Source organism: Sceloporus occidentalis, unplaced genomic scaffold (genome assembly GCF_023333645.1).
Source record: "Sceloporus occidentalis isolate IW3139 unplaced genomic scaffold, rSceOcc1.0.p SCAF_3, whole genome shotgun sequence".
Taxonomy (NCBI): Eukaryota; Metazoa; Chordata; class Lepidosauria; order Squamata; family Phrynosomatidae; genus Sceloporus; species Sceloporus occidentalis.
This window is the reverse complement of record NW_028316983.1, coordinates 41,018,790-41,040,786: the sequence shown is the minus strand read 5'-3', so window position 1 is coordinate 41,040,786 and position 21,997 is coordinate 41,018,790. Positions and strand designations below refer to the sequence as shown.

Below are 21,997 nucleotides of genomic sequence, written 5' to 3'. Positions count from 1 at the left end.
TAACCAACACCTTGTATTGCGCCTGGAAACTGATAGGCAGCCAGTGAAATGATTTCAAAATAGGTTTTATATGGTCACTCCTAGTTATTCCGGTGACCAAAATTGAATTGTTCAATTTTTGACAAGTTTATCACAGCAACGATAAAAATGATTAAATTGTTTGTTTTTGCCTTTGAGAACAAAATATTTAAGATTTTTTCATTCCTACTGAGATGCCATGATCAGTCCTGTTGGTATTGGGAAGAATCTAATAATTAATTGTATCTACCTGCAATTACTGCGACATGACATTGAGAGACATAACCATGTTAGTCTGGAATATCAGTAAACAAAGGGATCTACTGTAGTAGCACCTTTGTGACTAACTGTGCAAAAGAAGTTGTAGCATGAGCTTTTGTAGAATTGGTCTATGCCTGAGGAAGTAGATCAAGTCTATCACTGCTCATGCTACAGCTTCTTTCACACAGTCTCAAAGGTGCTGCAAGATCCCTTGGCACACAATATGACATGTAATTAACAACAGATGGTGGGAAAGGGGTAAGCACCATGACTTCAGTCCACTACAAATACTCCTCTGTAACATTTCAGCCCACTTGCCAGCCCATTCATGCCCAAGTAGCATGTAGTTGAAGCCTTACAGTGGCCAAAATAGTTGTTTGATAAAGAATTTTGTGAAAGCCAAACGCTTAAATATGTGTACTAGCACGGTTGCTCGATAAAAGGCTCATTTGTTCTATTTTCCATCTCTTCAATAAAAATGTCTGATTTTTTTTTAAAAAAGATATTTCTAGCTATATCATGACACCAGCTTTTTTGGATGCTCAGATGAAATAAACAAGAAAGGCTTGAAACTGGTTGAAAGTGGTTCTGTTCTGGAAGATGTTCTGGAGCCATTATGTCAGTCAGTTGCAGTAAATGAACAGAGTTTTGTGAAACTTTTGTTGTGCTGTGCCTTCAAGTTGACTCTGACTTCTGTTGACCCTACCACTGATTTTCTTTTGAAATATTTATTCAGAGAAGCTCTCCTATTGCTTTTTTCTTAGGCTGAGAGAGTATGACTTACCAAAGGACACCCAGCAGGTTTTCAATGCTAAGGAGGATTCAAATTCGGGTTTCCTGAGTTCAGATCTAACACAGATCACTACATTACACGAGTTCCCGTGGAACTTTAAAGACTAACAAACGTTACTTGGCTTATGTTTTCATGCACCTAATGAAGTGTTCTGAAAGCTTGTACCAAAAGTAAACAAAGCAAAACAACAACAGTAACAAAACCACACAACCAAAACATTACGTTAGTCTTTAAGATATCCCCCTCCATTTGGAAGCATGGTTCTTTAAGTCTATTTTGGGCTTATTGTAGACTCTTCATTCAGCTATACAGGTGTGTAAAAGAGATTAGTGGCCTTCACAATAGGGACATGTATCTGAAAAAGGCATAACACTTGCTTCTAGTTTCCTGTAGTTTAAACCAGTCTTGCCTTTCTGATGTGATTCTTTGCTAATTATATATTTATTCTGCTACCTTGCTTCTTAGAAATTCAGAGGAATCAGATTTCAATCAACAAAGAGTCATGTTATAAAGTGGGAGGGAGCAGGAGCATAAGTTAATCTTTATCTCAAATGACCTTCCCAGTCCTTTTGGGATTCTCTTTATTGAATAATTAATTCTTGCTTTGGAACTGTAATCAACAGTTTGTTTTGTAAGAAATAATGCAGTTGGATTTGCTTCCAAATGCTGTATTTAGTTTTAAAATGCACAAGCCTTTATTGTGCCTTCTCTGTCCTTTCCTTTTATTGTTGACTAGAAGGAGAAAAAGCCCTGCTGTAAACTGTTGAATCTTCCCTTCATATAGTTTCAGTCACATGCACATGAGACTTTGTACCCTATGGTACTTCTAAATGAGACTTCATTGTGCAACTGTCTGGTCTCTTTTAGCAAGTCTGTCCAAACATTGTCGTTTTGCATTGGTGACCATCCTGGGTTTTCCATTGGGTTTTGCACTGCTTCTTCCATTTCTTCTTACCACAGGAAATCCATTTAGCAGGGAAAGATCCATGGTTTATTGATTGGTATCACTAGGCACCCTTTCTCAGGGACCACCTTTGGGGGGACTCCCAAAGCCCCAAAGTGTCACCAAGCAAAGAAGTTATCCTAAACTGGTTATTTATTTATTTATTTATTAGTAATGAGGGTTAACTTTCATTTCTAAAATAAGAGGCCCCTTAAAACTGGGGTCCCTCAAGGAGCCATTCTGTCTCCCATGCTATTTAACATTTACATGAAACCACTGGGAGAGATCATCCGGAGACATGGGGCGCGGGGTTATCAGTACGCTGATGACACCCAAATCATTTTCTCTATGTCTCCGACTGATGCAGTGACTGGGGATGGCGTCTCTCCTCTCGTGGCCTGTCTGGAGTCAGTAATGGGCTGGATGAGGGAAAACCGACTCAAGCTGAATCCAGAGAAAACGGAGGTACTAGTGATAGGTTCTCCTGGCCCAGGAATGGCGGTGGTTCCACCTGTCCTGAACGGGGTCACACTCCCTGTGAAGGACTCTGTACGCAGTCTGGGGGTGCTTCTTGACTCGTCGCTTCACCTGACTGCTCAGGTGAATGCGACGGTCAAGAGCACCTGTTATCAGCTTCGGCTGATTCGCCAGCTGCGCCCATACCTGGCCCAGAGGGACCTAGAAACGGTTGTACACGCTCTGGTAACTTCGAGATTGGATTTCTGCAACGTACTCTACATGGGGCAACCCTTATACCAAACTCGGAAGCTGCAAATGGTGCAGAACATGGCAGCCCAGCTGGTCACTGGTGCTCCCAGGACCAGCCATATAACACCGGTTTTAAAAGAGCTCCATTGGCTGCCCATTCGCTTCCGAGCTCAATATAAGGTGTTGGTAATTACCTATAAAGCCCTAAATGGCTTGGGCCCAGGATACCTAAAGGACCGCCTCTCCCCGTACATTCCGCCTCGCACCCTCAGAATGTCTGGGCAGCAGCTGCTGAAGGTGCCTGGGGCTAGGTTGGCCTCCACCACTCGGAGAACGTTTTCCATAGCTGCCCCAGCCCTTTGGAATGCGCTGCCCACAGAGCTCCGCTCGTCTACTACCCTGGCCCAATTTAGGAAGGATCTTAAAACCTTCCTATTCCAACAGGCATTCCCCGAATAAATATCCTGTGGGCCTCCCTCCTCTTCCGTGGCCAAGAGGTTGGGCTATGGGGTTTTTGCTTGTTGTTTGTTTTTAATTATGTAATTATGTATTTTTGTATATTTTATATTGTTGTAAGCCGCCCTGATCATAGGAAGGGCGGCATATAAATAAAAATTTTATTATTTATTATTTATTAAGTTAATGAGTAGGAGTGACTGTGGGTGCACCTGTCGCAATAATGCAGTTTGACATTAATTTAAGCACTGTAGTTTCAATCCTATGGAATCGTGGAATTTGTAGTTTTACAGTGCCTATAGCCTTCTCTGCTAGAGAGTGTTAGTGCCTCTCAAAACTTCAAATCCTAGGATTCTATATGTTGGAGCTACAGCACCAAAAGTGGTATCAAACTGCGGTATTTGTATGGTGCAGATGCCTCCTGTACTGGAGAGATAAATAAAAGTATCTGCTTATTTAGTTATTTTCAAAAGTTATTTTAAAAGGACACTTTTAGAGGAATTTTGACAGGGATTTTCAAATTATATGTCATTCTGTGATCAATACAGTACTACATTTTCTCTCTCTAAAAAGATGCAAAGTAATATGTAAAGGGCAACATGACATATAACAGACTGAGTTGCCCTCTCCCCCGTTGCAACAAGTACCAGCAGGAAGTTACTGTTTCAACATTGTAACGACTATCTGGAACAGGTTACTTTTTAAAAGTAACTGGGGATTTTTTTCACTGCAAGGTCATTTTTTGTTTTTTGTTTATGATACTTTGGCAGAGTACATAACAATTTTCTACAAGAACACTGCTGTTTCATTTGATGCTGTTTTGTAGCCAGTGAAGCAATGAAATAAAGTGGTATTTTGCATCTAAACTGTTTTGTAAAAGAGCATTTTCTTTAGGCTGGTGGCATCATGCTCAGCATCTTGGTAACATCTGGTTTCTTCTGTCTTTCTAGTTTGACGGAGAGAACATGTATATGGGAATGAATGACAATAACCAGGAGTTCCTTTCAGCGAATCAGGTAAAACTAATAATCTGTTCATATGCAGGATATTAATGAAAGCTAATAACTCTCCTGTGCATTTCTAAGGACACAGTATTGTAAAATGTACCTGTTAAATATAACCTCTGAGGTCAGCATCCCCATAAATGTTTTCACAGGCTATGCAAAGTCTTCTATAATTTCAGAAGAGCATTGACAGAAGAAGCCTTGTTTCGTGTTTAACTTCAATTACTTTATGAAAAGCCAGTAGTTACTAAAGGAAAGATACTCACCTGTATCTGATGTCACATTCCTTTTGTAACATTTTGATATTGCATACATGAAAAATAGCACAACTAAAATGGGGATTAATGATTTTGGATAAATTTATTTATTAATTATTTATTTCAAGGATTTATATCCCACCTTTCTCCCACAATATTCCTTTAATCATATATACTGCATGGGAAAGCCTTCTGGTGTGGGGGCTTCTTAATCTTAATGGCCAGTCTTCCTTTGCTTTAAGGTCTATATGTACTTTTCTATTTTTTTTAAAAAGTATGTTAAACATATTTACATACAAGAAACAAACAGAAATAATATTTAAAAGAAGAGAAAAACACATCAACAATGTTTCTTTTATTTAAAATACATATAAGAGTAATTCACAAAACTAACCCCCCCTCCCCTACCATCCATCTGCAAAACACAAACAGACAAGGGAAACAGTGCCTTCCAACTTTCCAAAATATGGTTATATTTATTGCTAAAACCTTTTTCTCTGGTATGAACAAAAATATAATTTTTTCTACTTAACTTTCAGTCACAGTTACACATGTGCATGAGACTTCAACATGTATCAAATATCATAATATCAAATAATAATAATATCAAATCCCATAGTTAAAATATTGCACTTCCTGCTCTGTAAAATCAGTCAGTAACACCCAGTCTTTTTAAAATCCATCTAAATCTTTTATGTTTATAAGACTGGTGAATTTATTCATTTCTACAAGATTATATAACTTTAATAATCAAACCTCTTCTGTCAAGACTATATCTTTTTTTCCCATCTTTGTGCATAGATTAGTCTGGCTGCTGTAGTCATATATTTAATATTCTTCTGTTGTTCTTTTCCTCCTTTTTCTTCTATCAGTCCAAGCAAAAAGAATTTGGGTTTGAATTGAAATTTTTCTTTTAATATCTTCTCCATTATATCATGTAATGGAGAAATTTCTTAGCCACATGATAAGTCTATCACATAGGAGAAAAAGTCTCCTATTCCTTTATTCCAACAAATCATTGAGAACATTTATAAATCCTGTTAGGAGTTAAATACCAACATTATATCATTTTATAGAAATATTCTTTCAAATCATCACTTAATGTGAACTTTAATCCTTTCTTCCACATATTTTCCCATTATGCTATTGGTACATTGTACCCAACATTTTTTGCCCATTTCACCATATATTCATTAATTTTGTCTTACATTTTTATTTTATATGTTATTGTCTACATTTTGACTAATAATTTCTCATCATTTGAGCACAATAATGTCTTGAATTTGCCCATTTTAAAGTAAAATAATATTTAAAATCTATTTTAAATCTTTCATAATGTTGTCTGTAAAAATATCATTGTAAATCAGATCCTGTGTTTTCATAATAACTTGATCATTATTTTCAAAAAATCTCAATTTGTCTAAATTTATTTTCTCTTATATATAAAGCAGCATGAGGTAAGACCCACAGCTGCATCAATGAACAAAGTCTTGATTTGAATCTAGGCCAGTGGTTCTCAAACTTTTCTATGCCCCAAGCCCCTTGGAAATGTTGGGTCAGTGTTTGCACCCCCTACAAAAGTAATATCACATTTGAAGATGAAGAAGTCTAATTTCTCATTTTCAAATCGCAAACTGAAGTACATACAATACTGCAGGTGAACAAATTGAACTTAAAAAGAAGAAGAACACAGTGCATAAAATGCCAATCTAAATCAAGCAGTTAGATTCTAATTTATTGAGGAAAAAATATAAACTATTGTAAATAATAAATTTTTCTTTTTTGATTAAATAAACAATAAGACTAGTGGTAAACTTAGACTATCAATATGTTCTTTTCTCTTGGCCTTCAGTTTTACAGGAATTGTAAGGTCTGACTATTGCATGTAAGAAGTGATGTGAGAGGTCTGGCATATGAATACTGTACATAGCTTTTTGGAGCTCAAGATCCCCAGGCTATAAAAGTGGCACATGCAGCCATAGCAGGACTTCCAGTGACTCTGAGTGTCCCAGTTGCCCAGATCACTATTTGGCATAGCTGAGCAGATAAGCAGCAGATATTTTTAATTCTGCTTTTTTGTCTCCAGTAAAATTTGATTGCTCCAGTGGAGGCTGCAAAATAGATTCTCTGTAATGTAGTGCTTAATGTCAGTCTGTGTCATTGAAATGTACAGTAGTATGCTCTGCACAATATAATCCTTCATGAGGATTTGTATCCAGACACATAATATTGTAATCGTTTTTCCTTGAAAGCAGATCTCTCTTTTTGAGGACAAGGTTGCAATATGTTCTTGCTACTGAGACTACTCTGCCAGGGGTCTTGTCCATATATCTGAATTCTTAAGTGAAGTGTTTGCTTCATGCATAGATCAGAGAATGACTATGATTTAAAACTAATGTTAAACCTAAGACATAAAATGGTGTTAACTACTATTTTCAAAGTCATGCAATTTTAACAAAATAAAAATAAAAATAAATAAACTTTCCAGAAGAATTTTCCTAAGAAAATAATGATCAGATTCAGTAGAGTCTCTTGTTTTTGTTTTTGTAAGATTTTAACCTTGGTTTAAAAATGATTTTGCCACCTAAATTCAGTTACTCATGTATCAGGGAATCACAGTGTTGTAGGTAAAGAGATACAGGTCCTCTTCCACTTTTCTGAGGTTGAATTTACTCCTACTCAGAAATATTTTTGCAGTTGACTACTTCTGCCAAGCTTGCTATACAGTTGTGATTTTATCTGTTAAAACATCAAATTGTAAAGTGCTCTATGAACAGAAAAGCATTAACAACTGCTGGCTTACAGATGTAAATAAAAACACAAAAGCAGGGGTGGGGAGAGGATTCAGATGGAAACCTAGTCCTTCTGGAGATGAAGCCAGAAGCTAGTTAGCTTGTCAGTTAACTAATTAATGGCTTTTGCCATTGCTCCTTTTTGCTTCACTTTGTGTGCAAATCGCTTCTCTTGGTGATGTGCCAAGGAGAGATTGCATTAATTGTTTGCTGGGTTTTTCTCCATACTTTTTTCTTTAAATTCTTCTGTAAAATCCAACTGTGTTCCTTGATATTCAGGTTATGATGCATAAGAATGAAGTGGTGTAATTGTAACCTATCAGTGTTCTAGTAAAGACAAATGTCTGTGCAGGCATCTGATGCCTTGGTTCTTTCCAGAAAAAGAAACTAGTCATACCTTGCTTTTAAAAATACCCTTGCATCCTGTCCTGTAGATGTGCACTGTACCATTTTCCTTAAACTATGCAAAACGTCTGTTATTCAGTCTGCTTACTTTGACTAGGGAACATATGACCTTAGCTCCTTCCCCTTCACTGTCAAAAGGGATCTGATAAGCTTTGCTAATATTGCCTCTCTTCTCATTCTTGATGGTTCAGTTTTTAAAATATGTTTTTGCATTGTATATTTGTAGAAAGGGGAAACATCCTGCAGCATTGTACAGTTGGCCCTCCACATTTTGGAGGATTATGTTAAGAAATAAGAGACTATTGTGGCTTTGACTTTTGTGGATTTGAATATTCACTGATTTGATTAATATGTTCTTTCTAGGAATCTCTAGGTCCTCCAGCATGACTCTGCAGTCAGTTTCCTCCAGATGTCAACTATAGTGCTGGAGAACCTAGAGATTCCTAAAGAAGTGTTATCTCAGGGGGGGGGGGATTATTTGCAGTTTTTCCATTTTCAAGGGGATCCTGTGCTCATCCCAGTGAATGTGGAAGTCCCACTGTATACTGAACATACATTTTAATAATGATTCACAAAACATAATAAATAATTTAAAATCATAATATAATTACAAATGAAGAAAATATAATATATTCAGCCCTCCATATCTACTGATTTTTTAAATCCATGGATTCAGCTATCCATGGCTTGAAAATATTCCAAAGATTATGAATTCCAAAAAGCAAATTTTGCTATTTTAGTGGGACTTTAGGATCCACAGATTTTGGTATCTATGAGAGGTTCTGGAACCAAACCCTAGTGGATACCAAAGGCCCAGTGTAAAAGCAAAACAAATAAATAGCAGAGCAGAGCAAAGTGTGTCCATACTCAGTTTTTGAATAAACAAACAGAAAAGGAACATCTTAATCTGCTTATGAAAGATGGATAAAGAAGAAGTAACATAAGTTTTCCATGGGAAAGATGTCAAAAGATTTGAGCAGGTGAGTTCTTCCAACTATATACTATTCTTTAAACATGCACTCAATCCCATTAACTTCAGCTTGGTTCCATAATCTTCTGACCTCATAACAGATAGGATAGCATCCTATAAGCCTTTCTAAGCTTATTAAGCAGCACATGAGCTCCTGATGGCTGAAGTGGCATTGGGTTTGGGTGTGAGGGTTTAACAAAGCCATGAGGGAATTATTTTTTGTAAAATTGGTACCCATTTCTATGTAGCTTCTATACAAATTCTGAAGGAATCTACATAAAAGATCTGGTGAAATACTGGAAAAAAAAAACACCTCCCCATAGCTAAATTCTGAGCATAATAAAGCAAGTGAACTATTTGTTTTGTTGCATATCAAGGTCAGGCCAAATAAAAGAAATTCATTAGCATCAGAACTGCATCTGTGTAAGTCACTAGGAACAGAAGTTTCCTGGTGCACTTCTGAATGAAACTCAAAGTGTATTATTAATAGAGCATGAATAATGAAAGCAGTTAGATGCTCTGACTATTCTTTTGTTGAGAAAACATAAGCAATAATTTTACATACTAAAGCATGAAGAAAGGTCAAAGAATCCCAATCCAAGGACCAGGAATACTTTGTAACCATGCAGAATATAAAATGGATAAGTAGGCTTTGTTGAGACTGAAAACAGTTTGGTATAGTAGACTGGGCTGACTATCGGTAGTTAAAATCCTTTTTGTACTTGGGCCCCAACAGTAGAATACAAAATGCGTATAATACATATTAGGTAAGATGATCATGCCATTGTTAAAGTATGTCTGAATGGGGACCTGATCTTATCCTATTCAATGTTGGCAAAATTATGAGGAAGAAATGCAATTTATAGACATCTTCTTAAGATCTGATGGAATTATGTTTATATTTTGCATTCAGATATTGGAATTGAAGTCTAATAGCTAATTAATATAACTCCCTTTTGCTTAATGTTGCGGTCTAACTGGGGCAGTTGTGAAACACTGTTCATGAATTTTGTGATGAAAAATGATTGTCCCACTATGGTTGCCATTACTATTTTTGTCTTATTGGTGCAGAAATAATCCAGTTCAAGACTGCTTTAACTGCCCTAGTTCAATGCTGGCAATTGTAGTTTTGTGAGACATTTAGCCTTCTCTGTTAGAGAACTCAGGTGCCAGAATTCTCAGGATTCCCTAGTACTGAGCCAGGGCAGTTAAAGCAGTTTCAAACAGGATTATTTCTGCAGTGTATTTTGTATCTAAGGTTGTCTACTGCTTGTAATACATGTTGAAGGAAGAAGTGTGTTGTACTATCTGTTCTTTATTTTTTAGTCCATGGCAACTACAGTAAAACTCAGAAAACCCAGATGGAGGGAGAGAGGGGGGAGAAGGAGGGAGAAAATATGTGTGCCGAAATAGTTAATCAAAACAATAACCACAAAAAATTTAGAAAGACAAATTAACTAAAATTTAAATGCTATGCACAGTATTCAGTTATTACACCAAATAGAGAAGGCCCATTGAATCCATTAAATTTACATACCATGTATACTTGTGTATAAGTTTTTAAAAATTTGCAAAAAAAAAAAAAAAAAAAAAAATAACTCAAAAACACCTGGGTCAACTTATACACAGGTCAGTTCAGTAACTTCCCCAGCCTGGCTGTCTCCCAGTGGAGGAGGCAGGGCAAATGTTCAACCCCGAAGCCTCATCCCCAGCTTAGCTGCCCCTCGGGAGACAGCTGGGCTGGGGATGAAAAGGCAGGGCAAGTGTTTGCCCCTGAAGCCTCATCTCCAGCCTGGCTGTCTTCTGAGGGGATAGCCAGGCTTTGGAGGGGGAAGAAGGGCAGGAGCTTGACCCTCAAGCTTCTTCCCCAACCCAGCTGTTTGCTGAGGGGGCATCTGGGCTGCAGAGGGGGAGGAAGGCTGCTGAGACTCTATGTTTTACCCTTGACGTATGCATGGGCCATATCAAAATCCCTAATTTTGGCCCCAAAACCTGGCCTCAACTTATACATGAGGTTGACTTATGTTCAAATATATATGAATAGCCTTATATGTCAGGGACATTTACACCAGTGAAGAGATCCAGGACATCAATCCTGGCAGCCAGGTCGAGAGCATCTGGATAAAAATTAAAGGGCAGGGAAACAACAAGGATGTTATTGTGGGAGTCTATGATAGCCCCCCCCCCCCCCCCCAGTTAAATGGAGGAACTGGATGATGCCTTTCTAGAACAGATGACTACACACTCAGAAAGGAGAGATGTAGTAGTGATGGCTTAAAGAGACAACATGTGAAAGGGATCTGGGAGTCCAAGTAGACCACAAGTTGAACATGAGTCAACAGTGCGATGCGGCAGCTAACAAGGCCAATGCAATTTTAGGCTGCATCAATAGAAGTATAGTGTCTAGATCAAGGGAAATAATAGTGCCAGTCTATTCTGCTCTGGTCAGGCCCACCTGGAATATTGTGTCCAGTTCTGGGCACCAAAATTTAAAAAGGACATTGAGAAATTGAAGTGTGTCCAAAGGAGGGCGACCAAAATGGTGAAGGGTCTGGAAACGATGCCCTATGAGGAACGCCTTAGGAAGCTGGGGGTGTTTAGCCTGGAGAAAAGAAGGTTAAGAGGTGATATGATAGCCCTGTTTAAATACTTGAAGGGAAGTCATATTGAGGAGGGAGCAAGCTTGTTTTCTGCTGCTCCAGAGACTCGGACCCAGAGCAATGGATGCAAGCTACAGCGAAAGAGATTGCACCACAACATTAGGAAGAACTTCCTGACAGTAAGGGCTGTTTGACAGTGGAATACACTCCCTTGGAGTGTGGTGGAGTCTCCTTCTTTGGAGGTCTTTAAGCAGAGGCTGGATGGCCATCTGTCGGGGATGCTTTGACTGAGATTTCCTGCATGGCAGGGGGTTGGACTGGATGACCCTTGTGGTCTCTTCCAACTCTACGATTCTATGATTCTATATGTTAAGTGTTGAACTAACAAGTCCTATTAATTCAACATATCTATTAAGATATTGTCTGGTTTACATTATTGTGTGTCAACCTCTCTCCCCCAATCGGCCGCTGGTTAATTCTGAAGTCATCTCAAATGCAGCTCAGCTGTGTATGAACTCTGAAGTCATTTGAAAAAGAAACCTAACATAACCTGAATTGTATTCACTGCATTACAGAATGTACTATACAAATTTCTGGTCTGGTCTGCATACACATAGGCTGCATCCATACTGCAGAAATAATCCAGTTTGACACTTCTTTCAACTGCCATGGTTCAACACTCTGGAATTTTGGAAACTGTAGTTTATTGTGGCAGCAGACCTGTCTGACAGAGAAGCCTAAATGTTTGACAAAATTAACATTCCTAGAATGCCGTAGCATGGAGCCGTAGCAGTTAAAGTGGTGTCAACTTGGATTATTTCTGCAGTGTGGATGCAGCCAAAGTTGTTCATTTATGTACCTGTTAGGAAGGGGAGGGCAGGGAAAAAGAGGAGCATGCACACCTGCTTCTCTTCCCCTGCCCTCCTGTCTCTTTAACTGGCTTCTGCAGGGGTGGGTGGGAATTATTTGTCATTTTTCCACATTCACGGGAGTCTTGTGTCCCTAGTCTCTGCAAATATGGTGGCCCAAGTGTAATTTAATTTTAATATAGCAGAGTCTAGTGGCCAGACTGATGAGCTAAGAGTTCTTAATGTAAAATCACTTATGATATCTTCAGCTGAAATTGTATTGTGCATCTTGATATGATTTTACAGGGCAAGTGGAATAGCCCAGTGTCAAACAGTTGCAGAAATGTATCCAATCTAATCTGTTCTCCAAATCTAGTATAATTTTCTGTATTTTACTCTGATACTAATTCTAGATAATGCTCCCCCCACCTGTGAATACAGAGTGGTAGATTTATGGATGGATGCTTTTAACAATGGGAGTTCTAGTACATCATTTCTAAGTAATGCCCTGGATAAACTACAGTCAGCTTTCCACATCCATGGTTTCTGCATTCCATGGTCCACGGCTTGATTCCACAATCCACACCTTGAAAATATTCACACCAAAAAAAATTCCTTGATTTTAACATTTTAAACAATCAGCCCAACATTATGCATGGATTCTGCATCCATAAATTGAACCATCCATTGTTTGGAAATCTTGATTTTGCCATTTTATATAATGGGCACCAGTTTACTGTGCCACTATATATAACGGGACCCGACAATATACAGATTTTGGTATCCATGGTGGGTATTGGAACCAAACCCCATCAAATACCAAGGGCCCACTGTATGTCTTATTGCCAGACGTACAAAAAAGTTCATGAATTCTATTAAGTTCATTTCTCCTGACTGCTCCCAATTTACTGGAGCATATAACGGATAAGGTTCAATCCTTACCTCCTTCTCTTACTTCCTCATTTACCTGACAACAACAATTTGTTGTTGTTGTGTCTCGTCATGTTGTTTCTGACTTATGGAAGCCCTAAAGTGAAACTATCACAGGGTTCTCTTGGCAAGATTTGTTCAGAGGCAGGTTGTCTTTGCATTCTTCTGAGGCTGAGAGCATGAGATATGTCCAAGATCACTCAGTGAGTTTCCACGGCCAAGAAAGGATTCCTGGTCTCCAGAGTCATAGGACACATGGCAAAAAGTGATGGGAGCATAGCAGGATGCTCAGGTCACTGTTGTGCTAGTGTGCTGAGATTATCAGATGACATCATGTGATGTCACCATAATCCCATCATTATTAGGTGAATAAAGAGGAACTGTAGCACTCCTATTAATTCATAGGAAAGTCCCGTGAATAAAAAGCAGTGCTAGAGTTCCTCTTTATTCACCCGATAATGATGGGATTATGGCAACATCACGCAGTGTCTGATAATTTTAGCATGCTAGTGTGATAGTGACGGGAGCATCCCGCTATTCTCCCGTCACTTTTCCCTGTGTGATAAAGTCTATAGTCTGATGCTCAAACCACTGTATCATGGTGACAGCAAAAATGGGGAGGGCTCAAAATGAGAATAAATCTAGATCACTCTATAGTTTCAGAGCCCTGTAAGTTTTCTATTACTGTAGAGTGATTAGTTTGAAAACACAGTGGTTTTTAAAAATCTTCCTTGACATAAGAAATTTTTTTGGTGGGTGTTAAGGTCAGGAGGCACAGAGACGCAAGCCTCCCATGACCCATTTCAGGTAATGGGAATGCAGTATTAACAAGCCAGAGCTTTGTGACACCCTGTCATGAAATGCTTAAAGATTCAGGAAGCCAGGGGATTAGACAATATCTTTCTTGTCCGTCCTGAACAGGAAAAGAAAAAGAACAGAAAAACTTCTGACTTCACATAGAGATTATAAAATCCCATGCCATCTAGTCACTAAATTATGTGACAACACTGTCCACATAACTTTTTCTGTATGAGCCAAAAGGCCTGTTGTCTCGCCCCCCCCCCCCCCCATTCTGGTGGCTTCCTGTTTGGATGATGCATGGCGCAAACCACATTTATGGTGTGAACAATCCAGACAACATCATTAGAACTGGGAGTAATACCCTTAAAATGCATTTTAAAAATGTATTATCTTACTCTAGATCTTTCAAAAAGATCCAGAGTCCTCCCTTTCCATTCCGGGGTGCCTGGCTATCCTGTTGAGCCTCCTTCCCCCTCCCCCCCCCCCAGCATGTTTGCAGCTGCTGTGGGTCACTTGCTCTGAGGTCAGAATGAGGTGATCATTGCTGGGCGCCTCGTTCTAACCTCAAATGTGAGTGACCCATGGTGGTGGTAAATGTACCAGACACCCATGCAGACAACTCTCCTGACCCGTGCATAATAGTGCCTATAAAAACAGTTAGTATAAGCAGAACCATAATGCTATAAGATACATGTTTGAATGGATGTCTGCATGTGGAAAGCTAGATTATCAGGGAGAAAATGGGACCAGCACATTTTTTGGAATAATTATTTCCACAGGCAGATTTTAAGAAATCTGTAATGTCAAGCATTGTTCAATTGCTGTGCAGAAAAGAAACTCACATAGTTGTATAGAGATAGAAGGAAATATGAAACATCTATAACCCCCTGGTAAGATGAATATAATACTTCTTTTATTTCTAAAAGTATAGAACATACATGCATTTCAAAATTCTAATATAATAAATTCTTCTACCCTTGACACACATTCTTTTCTTCTCATAAGTAAAGAAACAAAATCAAAATGTCTGTTTTCTGCTTCCTTCTCTAACCCTTGATTAAGATGCTAATTTAGCCAGCTCAGCAGTATATCATAATTTGGTTAGCCATTCTGCCTTAGATGGGCACTTCTGAGACTTCCAATATTGGACCAAAATTATTCGTGCTGTGACAATCCTACTGAGAATTAATTCCTTATCCTCTTTAGTAATATATTTCTTAATGTAATTGGAAGGTAAATTAAAGGGTCTAGAAGTAAAGTATACCCTGCCATCTTCTCTATGCTTTCTCCAGTCATTTTTTAAAAAAATTGTACCCATTTCAAACGTATCTATCACATGTAGGGGAAAAAACCCTTCTGGGCTCCACATGCCCAACACTTTTCACATTCATTTTTAAAGCTCTTTCTTCCTATGAGGCAACAGGGTTAATTATTGGTTAAATTGGCACGTCTATGGAGAGCTCTTCCAAGATATATGAAAATCCCTGAGCCAATTTCAAAAGTTTTTCTTTAAAAGAAATCAAGAATAAAACAAGCATCCTTACACTCATTTGGAATATGAAGTACTGTATATCATTAAAGATAAAAGGCACATTTCTACTTGCCTGGCAGTGGAGAGCATCATATGAAGGAGCTTCTTTAAATTTCGGTATAGCTATCTGTGGTGATCTTGAGGGATTTGGTATGCAGTAATGCACATTGCTGCCTGTAGCATAGATAGAGTGCACCTTATGGGGAGGGGGAATGATCCAAAATTACTCTCATTTTGTAGGAAATAAATGTCTTCAGCTGATCATCCTGCAGTTAGCTATCTTGGATTTTCCCGCAGGTTCCTATCATAGGTTTCAATCCAGTTTAATGCCAGCAAAATTGTGTGTGTGTGTGGGGGGGATCCATGTAAGTGCTCTTGCACCAAATTATACCCTTGCACAAGCAAAGTGGTTGTGTAACTTCTTGTGCAATTGCCTTACACAACTGTGGTACAAGTTATTTAACCCCTTGAACAACTGTTCAAACAGACTCTTTGAGTTGGTGTTTGCAACTAAGACTGTGGTTGGTATCCTATTGATGGCATTGCTGTTAACTATCCTTGAGTTGATGGTAACCCTGTGGATAAGACACCCCCAAGACTTCCTGTCTTCCACTACTTTTCTTAGTTCTTGCAGATTCATATCCATGACCTGCTGAATTGAATCCATCTGTCTAGCGTGTAGTCTTCCTCTCTTTCTCCTTCCCTCCACTTTTCCTAGCATTAATGTCTTTTCTAATGAGTCATGTCTTCTCATGACATGACCAAAGTACAACGGCCTACATGGCATACACAGGAGTAAACTTGCATTATGCCTTTACATGTTTCTTTAAGGTCATTTTGCATGGAGTTTCTTTTACCACCTTTTCAATGACTTTTACACAGTTTACCTGTTTAATGCTGGAGCCTGTCCCATGTTCAGTTAGTGGCAGGGTGGTGGCCCCAAGACACATTTTGCTGTGTTTCTTTAAGCTTGGGCACAGAGAAGTTATCATCACTTGGATCTCCAATTTTTTTTCATTGGAGATCCAGCAGGAAATCATAATCTCTGTGCTGCAGAAACACTGCTGGAAATTGCTTTGACACTCTACAACGTCCCCTACCACTCCCCTAATTGGCCATTCCCACGGAGCATCATGATCTATCTCCTCCTCCTTTCCCTTTTTCTCCTCCTCCTCCTCCTGTTATTTCTACTTGTTGTTGTTGTGTACCTTCAAGTCATTTCCAACTTATTGCCATAAGTCAAAACTAACATGGGTTTTGTTGACAAGATTTGTTTAGCGGGGATTTGCCATTGCCTTCCTCTGAGAGATTGTAATTTGGTCAAGGTCACTCATGGCTGAGTGGGGTTTACATGATGAAGTGAGGATTTGAATCTTGATCTCTGGAGTCCTACTCCAACACCCAAACCACACTGTACTACATAACAAGCCTTGAGCTGCCATGATGATTTAAGTGGATACAGGCTACTGATTTCTGTTGTTCCTCTGCCAATTATTAGTTCACCATCCTGCATGGCAAGTCCCTGTCATCTGTTTGCTTTGGGAGCAGGGTGGGTGGTAGGTTGTTTTCATTTCCTTAAACCCCCCCCCCCTCTTTCTTTCTTTTTTTCCTTCCTTCCTACCCTATATATATATAAAATAGTAAATGCTTTATGCTTTGTAGCAGCTGCAAAGAATTTGAAATACAGAAATATTAAATGTCTTTAAAAATTACAAGGCTAGTAAAAAGATAATACTGTTTGTGAGAGTGTGAGAGAATTTATTTTTAATATATGCAAATAAAAATGACAAAAAGGGAGAAAAGAATAAGTGGCTAACAAAAAGTATTTAAGACATGCATAACGTGCACAAATGTTTGATGAAGTTAACATACTATACAGTTACAATAATATGGCTGCCTTTTTGCATGATAAAATGTTTTTATTCTATTCTTCATTAATCTCTTCTGCTAAAACTAAACGCCCCAGGGAGCAGTGAAAATATACTTTTCTCTAGAAAGCTTATAGTATTACTGTATGAAGATTTATTTTAAATGGCAAAACAAAATCTACAGAAAAGCTATACTATTGTACAGTTTAAAATGTTAATGTAAATTATCTCTTAATGTCTAAATATCTTCTGAACTTTCTTTACTTTGTTTTAATGACTCCTCTTATCCTTGTATCTAATGAACAGAGGCATATATAAGTACTTCCTAAAGCAAGTTAGGAGAGTAAACTAGGATAAATGAATGCAAAATTAGGGTTATAGCTGTATCCGAACGAGTGAAACGAGTGAAATTTGTAGTGTAAAGATGTGAGGGTACAATCCACTGGAAACTTGGCCTGACCAAAGACCTTGTATAGTGTTGAGCTGCATTTCAGTAGAGTGTAATAAATATAAAGTCTGGCTGAATCAGACTGAGGTTTGCAGGGTGTCTCCCTTGAATTTGTGAAAAAACAGTAGAGCTTTATAGGTAGAGGGTTCTAGGTCTATCTGGTACTGCATGAGAACCATTAGACCGACTTCATATGAGGCAGGTTCCTGTACTGGGGGGGGGGGTTGCAGGGGGGGCAAGATTGAGTTCTGCAGTGTAGTAGTAGTAGTAGTTGTTGTTGTTTTATTTATTTATATACCACCCTTCTCTCAAGACAGGGACTCAGTGTGGTTTACAACATTAAAAAACAATACAATTAAAAACAAAAAATAGTACATTAAAATAGAATTAAATTTCTACAATAATTAAAACAAATTACATATTAAAGTATCAAATGTTTTTTTAAAAAATAAAAATGTTTAAACCACATTAAAACAATATAGCACCCCAGGACACTCTTTAAAAGCTATCTAGGTCATCACCAGCACTTTGAATAGTTGGAAGCACATAGCTTCAACACAAACAGTTCCAGGTTCACTCCCTGGACACTCAAGATGGGGCTGGGAAAGACCTTTGTTTGTACCCTGGAACCCATTGCCAGTCAGAGTAGATGATAGAGGAGCCATAGGAACAACAGGCAGCAACTCAGCTGAGAGCCAGCCAGACAGGACGTTGAACTCCCTTCTTCTCTCCCCTCAACATCGGGACTTGAGGAAGAGCAGCAGACCAGCAGTGAGAGGGGCGTGGCTAGAGCAACAGCTGGGACTCCAAGCAGAGGCTTCTTAAGCCACCTCTCCTTCCATCAACCTCAGCAGCTGTGACATTGGGCAAAGGCTTCCAAAGCCTTCCTTATCTATTAGATCCCTCGTGTTTTGTGGTGTTCAGGCAATGTTATCAAGCGCTGTCAGCTATTATTTTTCTGCTTTTCTCATTGTCACTTTTTCTCCTGTTGGTTTTTGGGTACTGAATCCATTCCTTCCCATGGCTCCACACATCTCTCCTAATTGGATCTCTATTCGACCTCTCCCTATCTCCCAGCTTCCATTCTTTGGTTCACTCTGGAACTGTTGCTCTGAAAGCGACAGCAGTTCATGATCTTTTTCTTTCTAGATCATTTAATCTTCTTTCTCTTACTGAAACTTGGCTCCCGACCCATGATACTGCTACCTCCACTGCCCTTTCTTTTGGCGGTCTTTCTTTCACCCATACAAGCTGCCCTGAGGATAGAGGAGGAGGGGTCGGTATATTATTGTCTAATTCCTGCCAGTTTCAAGCTCTTTCTCCTCGCCCTAGCTATTGTTTCTCTTTGTTCGAGTTTTACTCTATAAGACTTTTTTTTCCTTTGCAGCTGCGGGTTGCTGTCATCTATCACCCTCCTGCTTCTACTAAGCTATTCCTTTTACACTTTGGGTCATGGCTCACATTTTTTCTATCAGATTCAGTCCCCACTCTGATTCTTGGTGACTTCAGTATCCACTTTGAAGACCCCAAGAATCCTTCAACATCTCGGTTTAGCTCCCTCTTAGCTTCTTTCAATCTTCACCTCACTCCAACTCTTCAACTCATTCTCTTGGTCACTGCCTTGACCTAGTTCTCGCTGCTAAATGTGTCATCTCTGACTATTTAGCATCTGATTTTCCATTGTCTGATCATCATCTAATTTCTTTTACTCTTACTTATATCCTACCTCCTCGTCATATTGTTCAGCGCTACTTTTGTGATCTTCAGTCTGTTAATTCTGATACCTTATTCAGTCCTTGGATTCATCTCTCTCTCTATCTCTTGGGGACTCTGCTGACTCAGCAATGTCTTTATTTAACTCCACTCTTTCTTCAACTCTTGACAGCTTTGTCCCTGTATCTCTGTGTGTGTCCTCCTCTACTTCTAGGCCTCAGCTCTGGCTTACTCCCATAGTTCGGTTTCTCCGGTCCTGCACTCGAGCGGTTGAATGTCTTTGGAAAAAGTCCAGGGCCGATTTTATTCATTATAAATTCGTCCTTTTACCCTTTTCACATGCCCTATCTATGGCAAAACAGAATTATTATAAATCATTGATCTGCGCCAATGAGAGGCACCCACAGCGTCTGTTCTCCTGCTTTAACTCTTTGCTAAAACCTTCCTCTCCCCCGTCTCCTTATTATTTTCTCCTACTGACTTTGCCAATTATTTCATCACTAAGATCTCTACTATTAGATTTGAGATAGTCCCTCCTGGTTTGTCTTCCACCACTAATTTTCTGGCACCTGCAACTAAAAAACTCTCTATTTCCTCCTGTCTCTTTAGACAAACTCTCTACGCTGCTAAACTCTTCCAAACCTGCAACTTGTTCTCTCAATCCAATTCCCTCTCGCCTTCTAATCTCTATAGCACTTTCTTTTCTGCCCTCGCTTCTGTATATCTTTAATCTCTCTCCCTCTACAGGCTCCTTCCCTTCAGACGTTAAACATGCTGTTGTTCCCCAATCCTGAAAAAAATCTTCTCTTGACCCCTCTTCCTTGTCTAGCTATCATCCGATTTCTCTTCTTCCTTTTCTTTTTTGGAACGGGTCGTTTATTCTTGCTGTCTTGAGCTTCTCGAAGCCAACTCCATTCTAGATACCTTTCAGTCTGGTTTCCGCCTTCGGCATTCTACAGTGATGTCTCTCACAAAAATCTCGAACAATCTTTTGCGGGCCAAGGCGAATGGCCTTTATTGTGTACTTGTTCTTCTTGATTTGTCTGCGGCCTTCGACACCATTGATCACTGTCTCCTACTTGATATACTTTCTGACCTTGGGTTCTTGGACTCTGTTCTTGATTGGTTTAAATCTTATTTGTCAAATAGATCTTTTGCAGTGGTCTCAGGTGGTCAGACTTTGTCCTCTGTCCCCTTTCCCAGGGCTCTGTTTTGGGTCCCCTACTGTTTTCTCTTTACACATTGTCCTTAGGAAAACTTATCAGTTCTTTTGGTTTTTCCTGTCATCTGTATGCCAATGACACTCAGCTATAGCTTTCCACCCCTGACCTTTCCCCAGGGCTTGAACAGCAAGTTTCATCTTGTCTCATGGCTATCTTACAGTGGATGAGGCATTGGCGCTTGAAGCTCAACATGTCCAAGACGGAGCTTCTTGTTTTTCCACCTAAGCCCTCCCTCCAATACTCCCTTTCTATTTCCATTGACAACATCTCTATTCATCCAGTCCAGGAAACCTGCAGTCTTGGTTTTATTTTTGATTCTTCTCTGTTGTGTGTCCCCCAGGTCTGGGCCACAGCCAAGGTTTGTAGATTCTTTCTCTACAACATTGCTAAAATCCATCTATTTCTCTCGGCCTCTACTGCCAGGACTCGTGTCCACGCTCTGGTTGTCTCGCGATTAGATTATTGTATCCTCTTCCTGGCAGAGATTCCTCTCAATCACTTCCGTCCTTTAATTTCTGTCCAACATTCACCTGCACGCATTATTACATCCGCTCACCACTTTGACCATGTTTCTCCTCATTATCATACCTTCACTGACTCTCCTTCCCCTTCCGTATCCAGTATAAGATTTTGTTGTTGACTTTTAAAGCCCTGCATAGGCTGGCCCCTCCTTATTTATCTGAAGTTCTTTCTCCTCACATTCCCACTCGTACCCTCCATTCTGGTAGTCAAGGTCTGCTGTTCCAGCCTAGGATTTCCACCACCCCTTCCCAGATTCCTCCCTTCTTGCTTGCTGCCCCTCACTCCTGGAACCTCCTTCCCCCATGAGCACAGGTCATTACTTCTTTAACCAGTTTCAAAACGGAGTTGAAGACTATATTATTCAGGGAAGCGTTCCCAGGCATTGTTTAATTATATATGTACTCGCGGTTTTATTTATTTTGTATTTGATGTACTGTGCAATTGTATTGATGGTCTTGTGAACCGCTTTGATCACTGTGGAAAGGTGGTATATAAATAAAGTTTTTATTATTTATTTATTTTATTTATTATCCTGTAGAATGTACGCCATTGGCAGATTTTATTTTTATTGATTTTTTAATTATATGTACAGCGTTGTGTAAATCTACAGCATTATATAAATAAAGTTTAATAATAATAATAATAGTATAATTCAGTATTGTACAATTCCTACAAAATACATTAAAAATCATGGAGTATACACCATTGAATGTATACAGTATACAGCAGGGGTAGGCAACTTTTTTGAGCTGGGGGCTGGGTTGCTGTCTCTCAGACAACTGGGGGGGCCAAACTCAAAATGGCGCCCAGAGCGGCGCGGAAGCTGCAGCGGGGGCGGCAATCGGCGGCAGGACCGGGCTGGGGCCGGTCCCAAGGCCTCGCCGAGCCGGATCCGGCCCACGGGCT

General features: G+C 39.3%; 1 protein-coding gene across 6 annotated transcripts in view; it reads left to right on the top strand.

Annotated features, from left to right (window-relative positions):
* TOX2 (TOX high mobility group box family member 2) overlaps positions 1-21,997 on the top strand; it is a 323,402-nt gene that overhangs the window by 90,200 nt on the left and 211,205 nt on the right. For all 6 annotated transcript variants that reach the window (XM_089514104.1, XM_089514102.1, XM_089514107.1 and 3 more), the window contains one exon: positions 4,130-4,195. In XM_089514104.1, the coding sequence (XP_089370230.1) occupies positions 4,130-4,195 (66 nt within the window). The remainder of the gene's footprint in view (positions 1-4,129; positions 4,196-21,997) is intronic.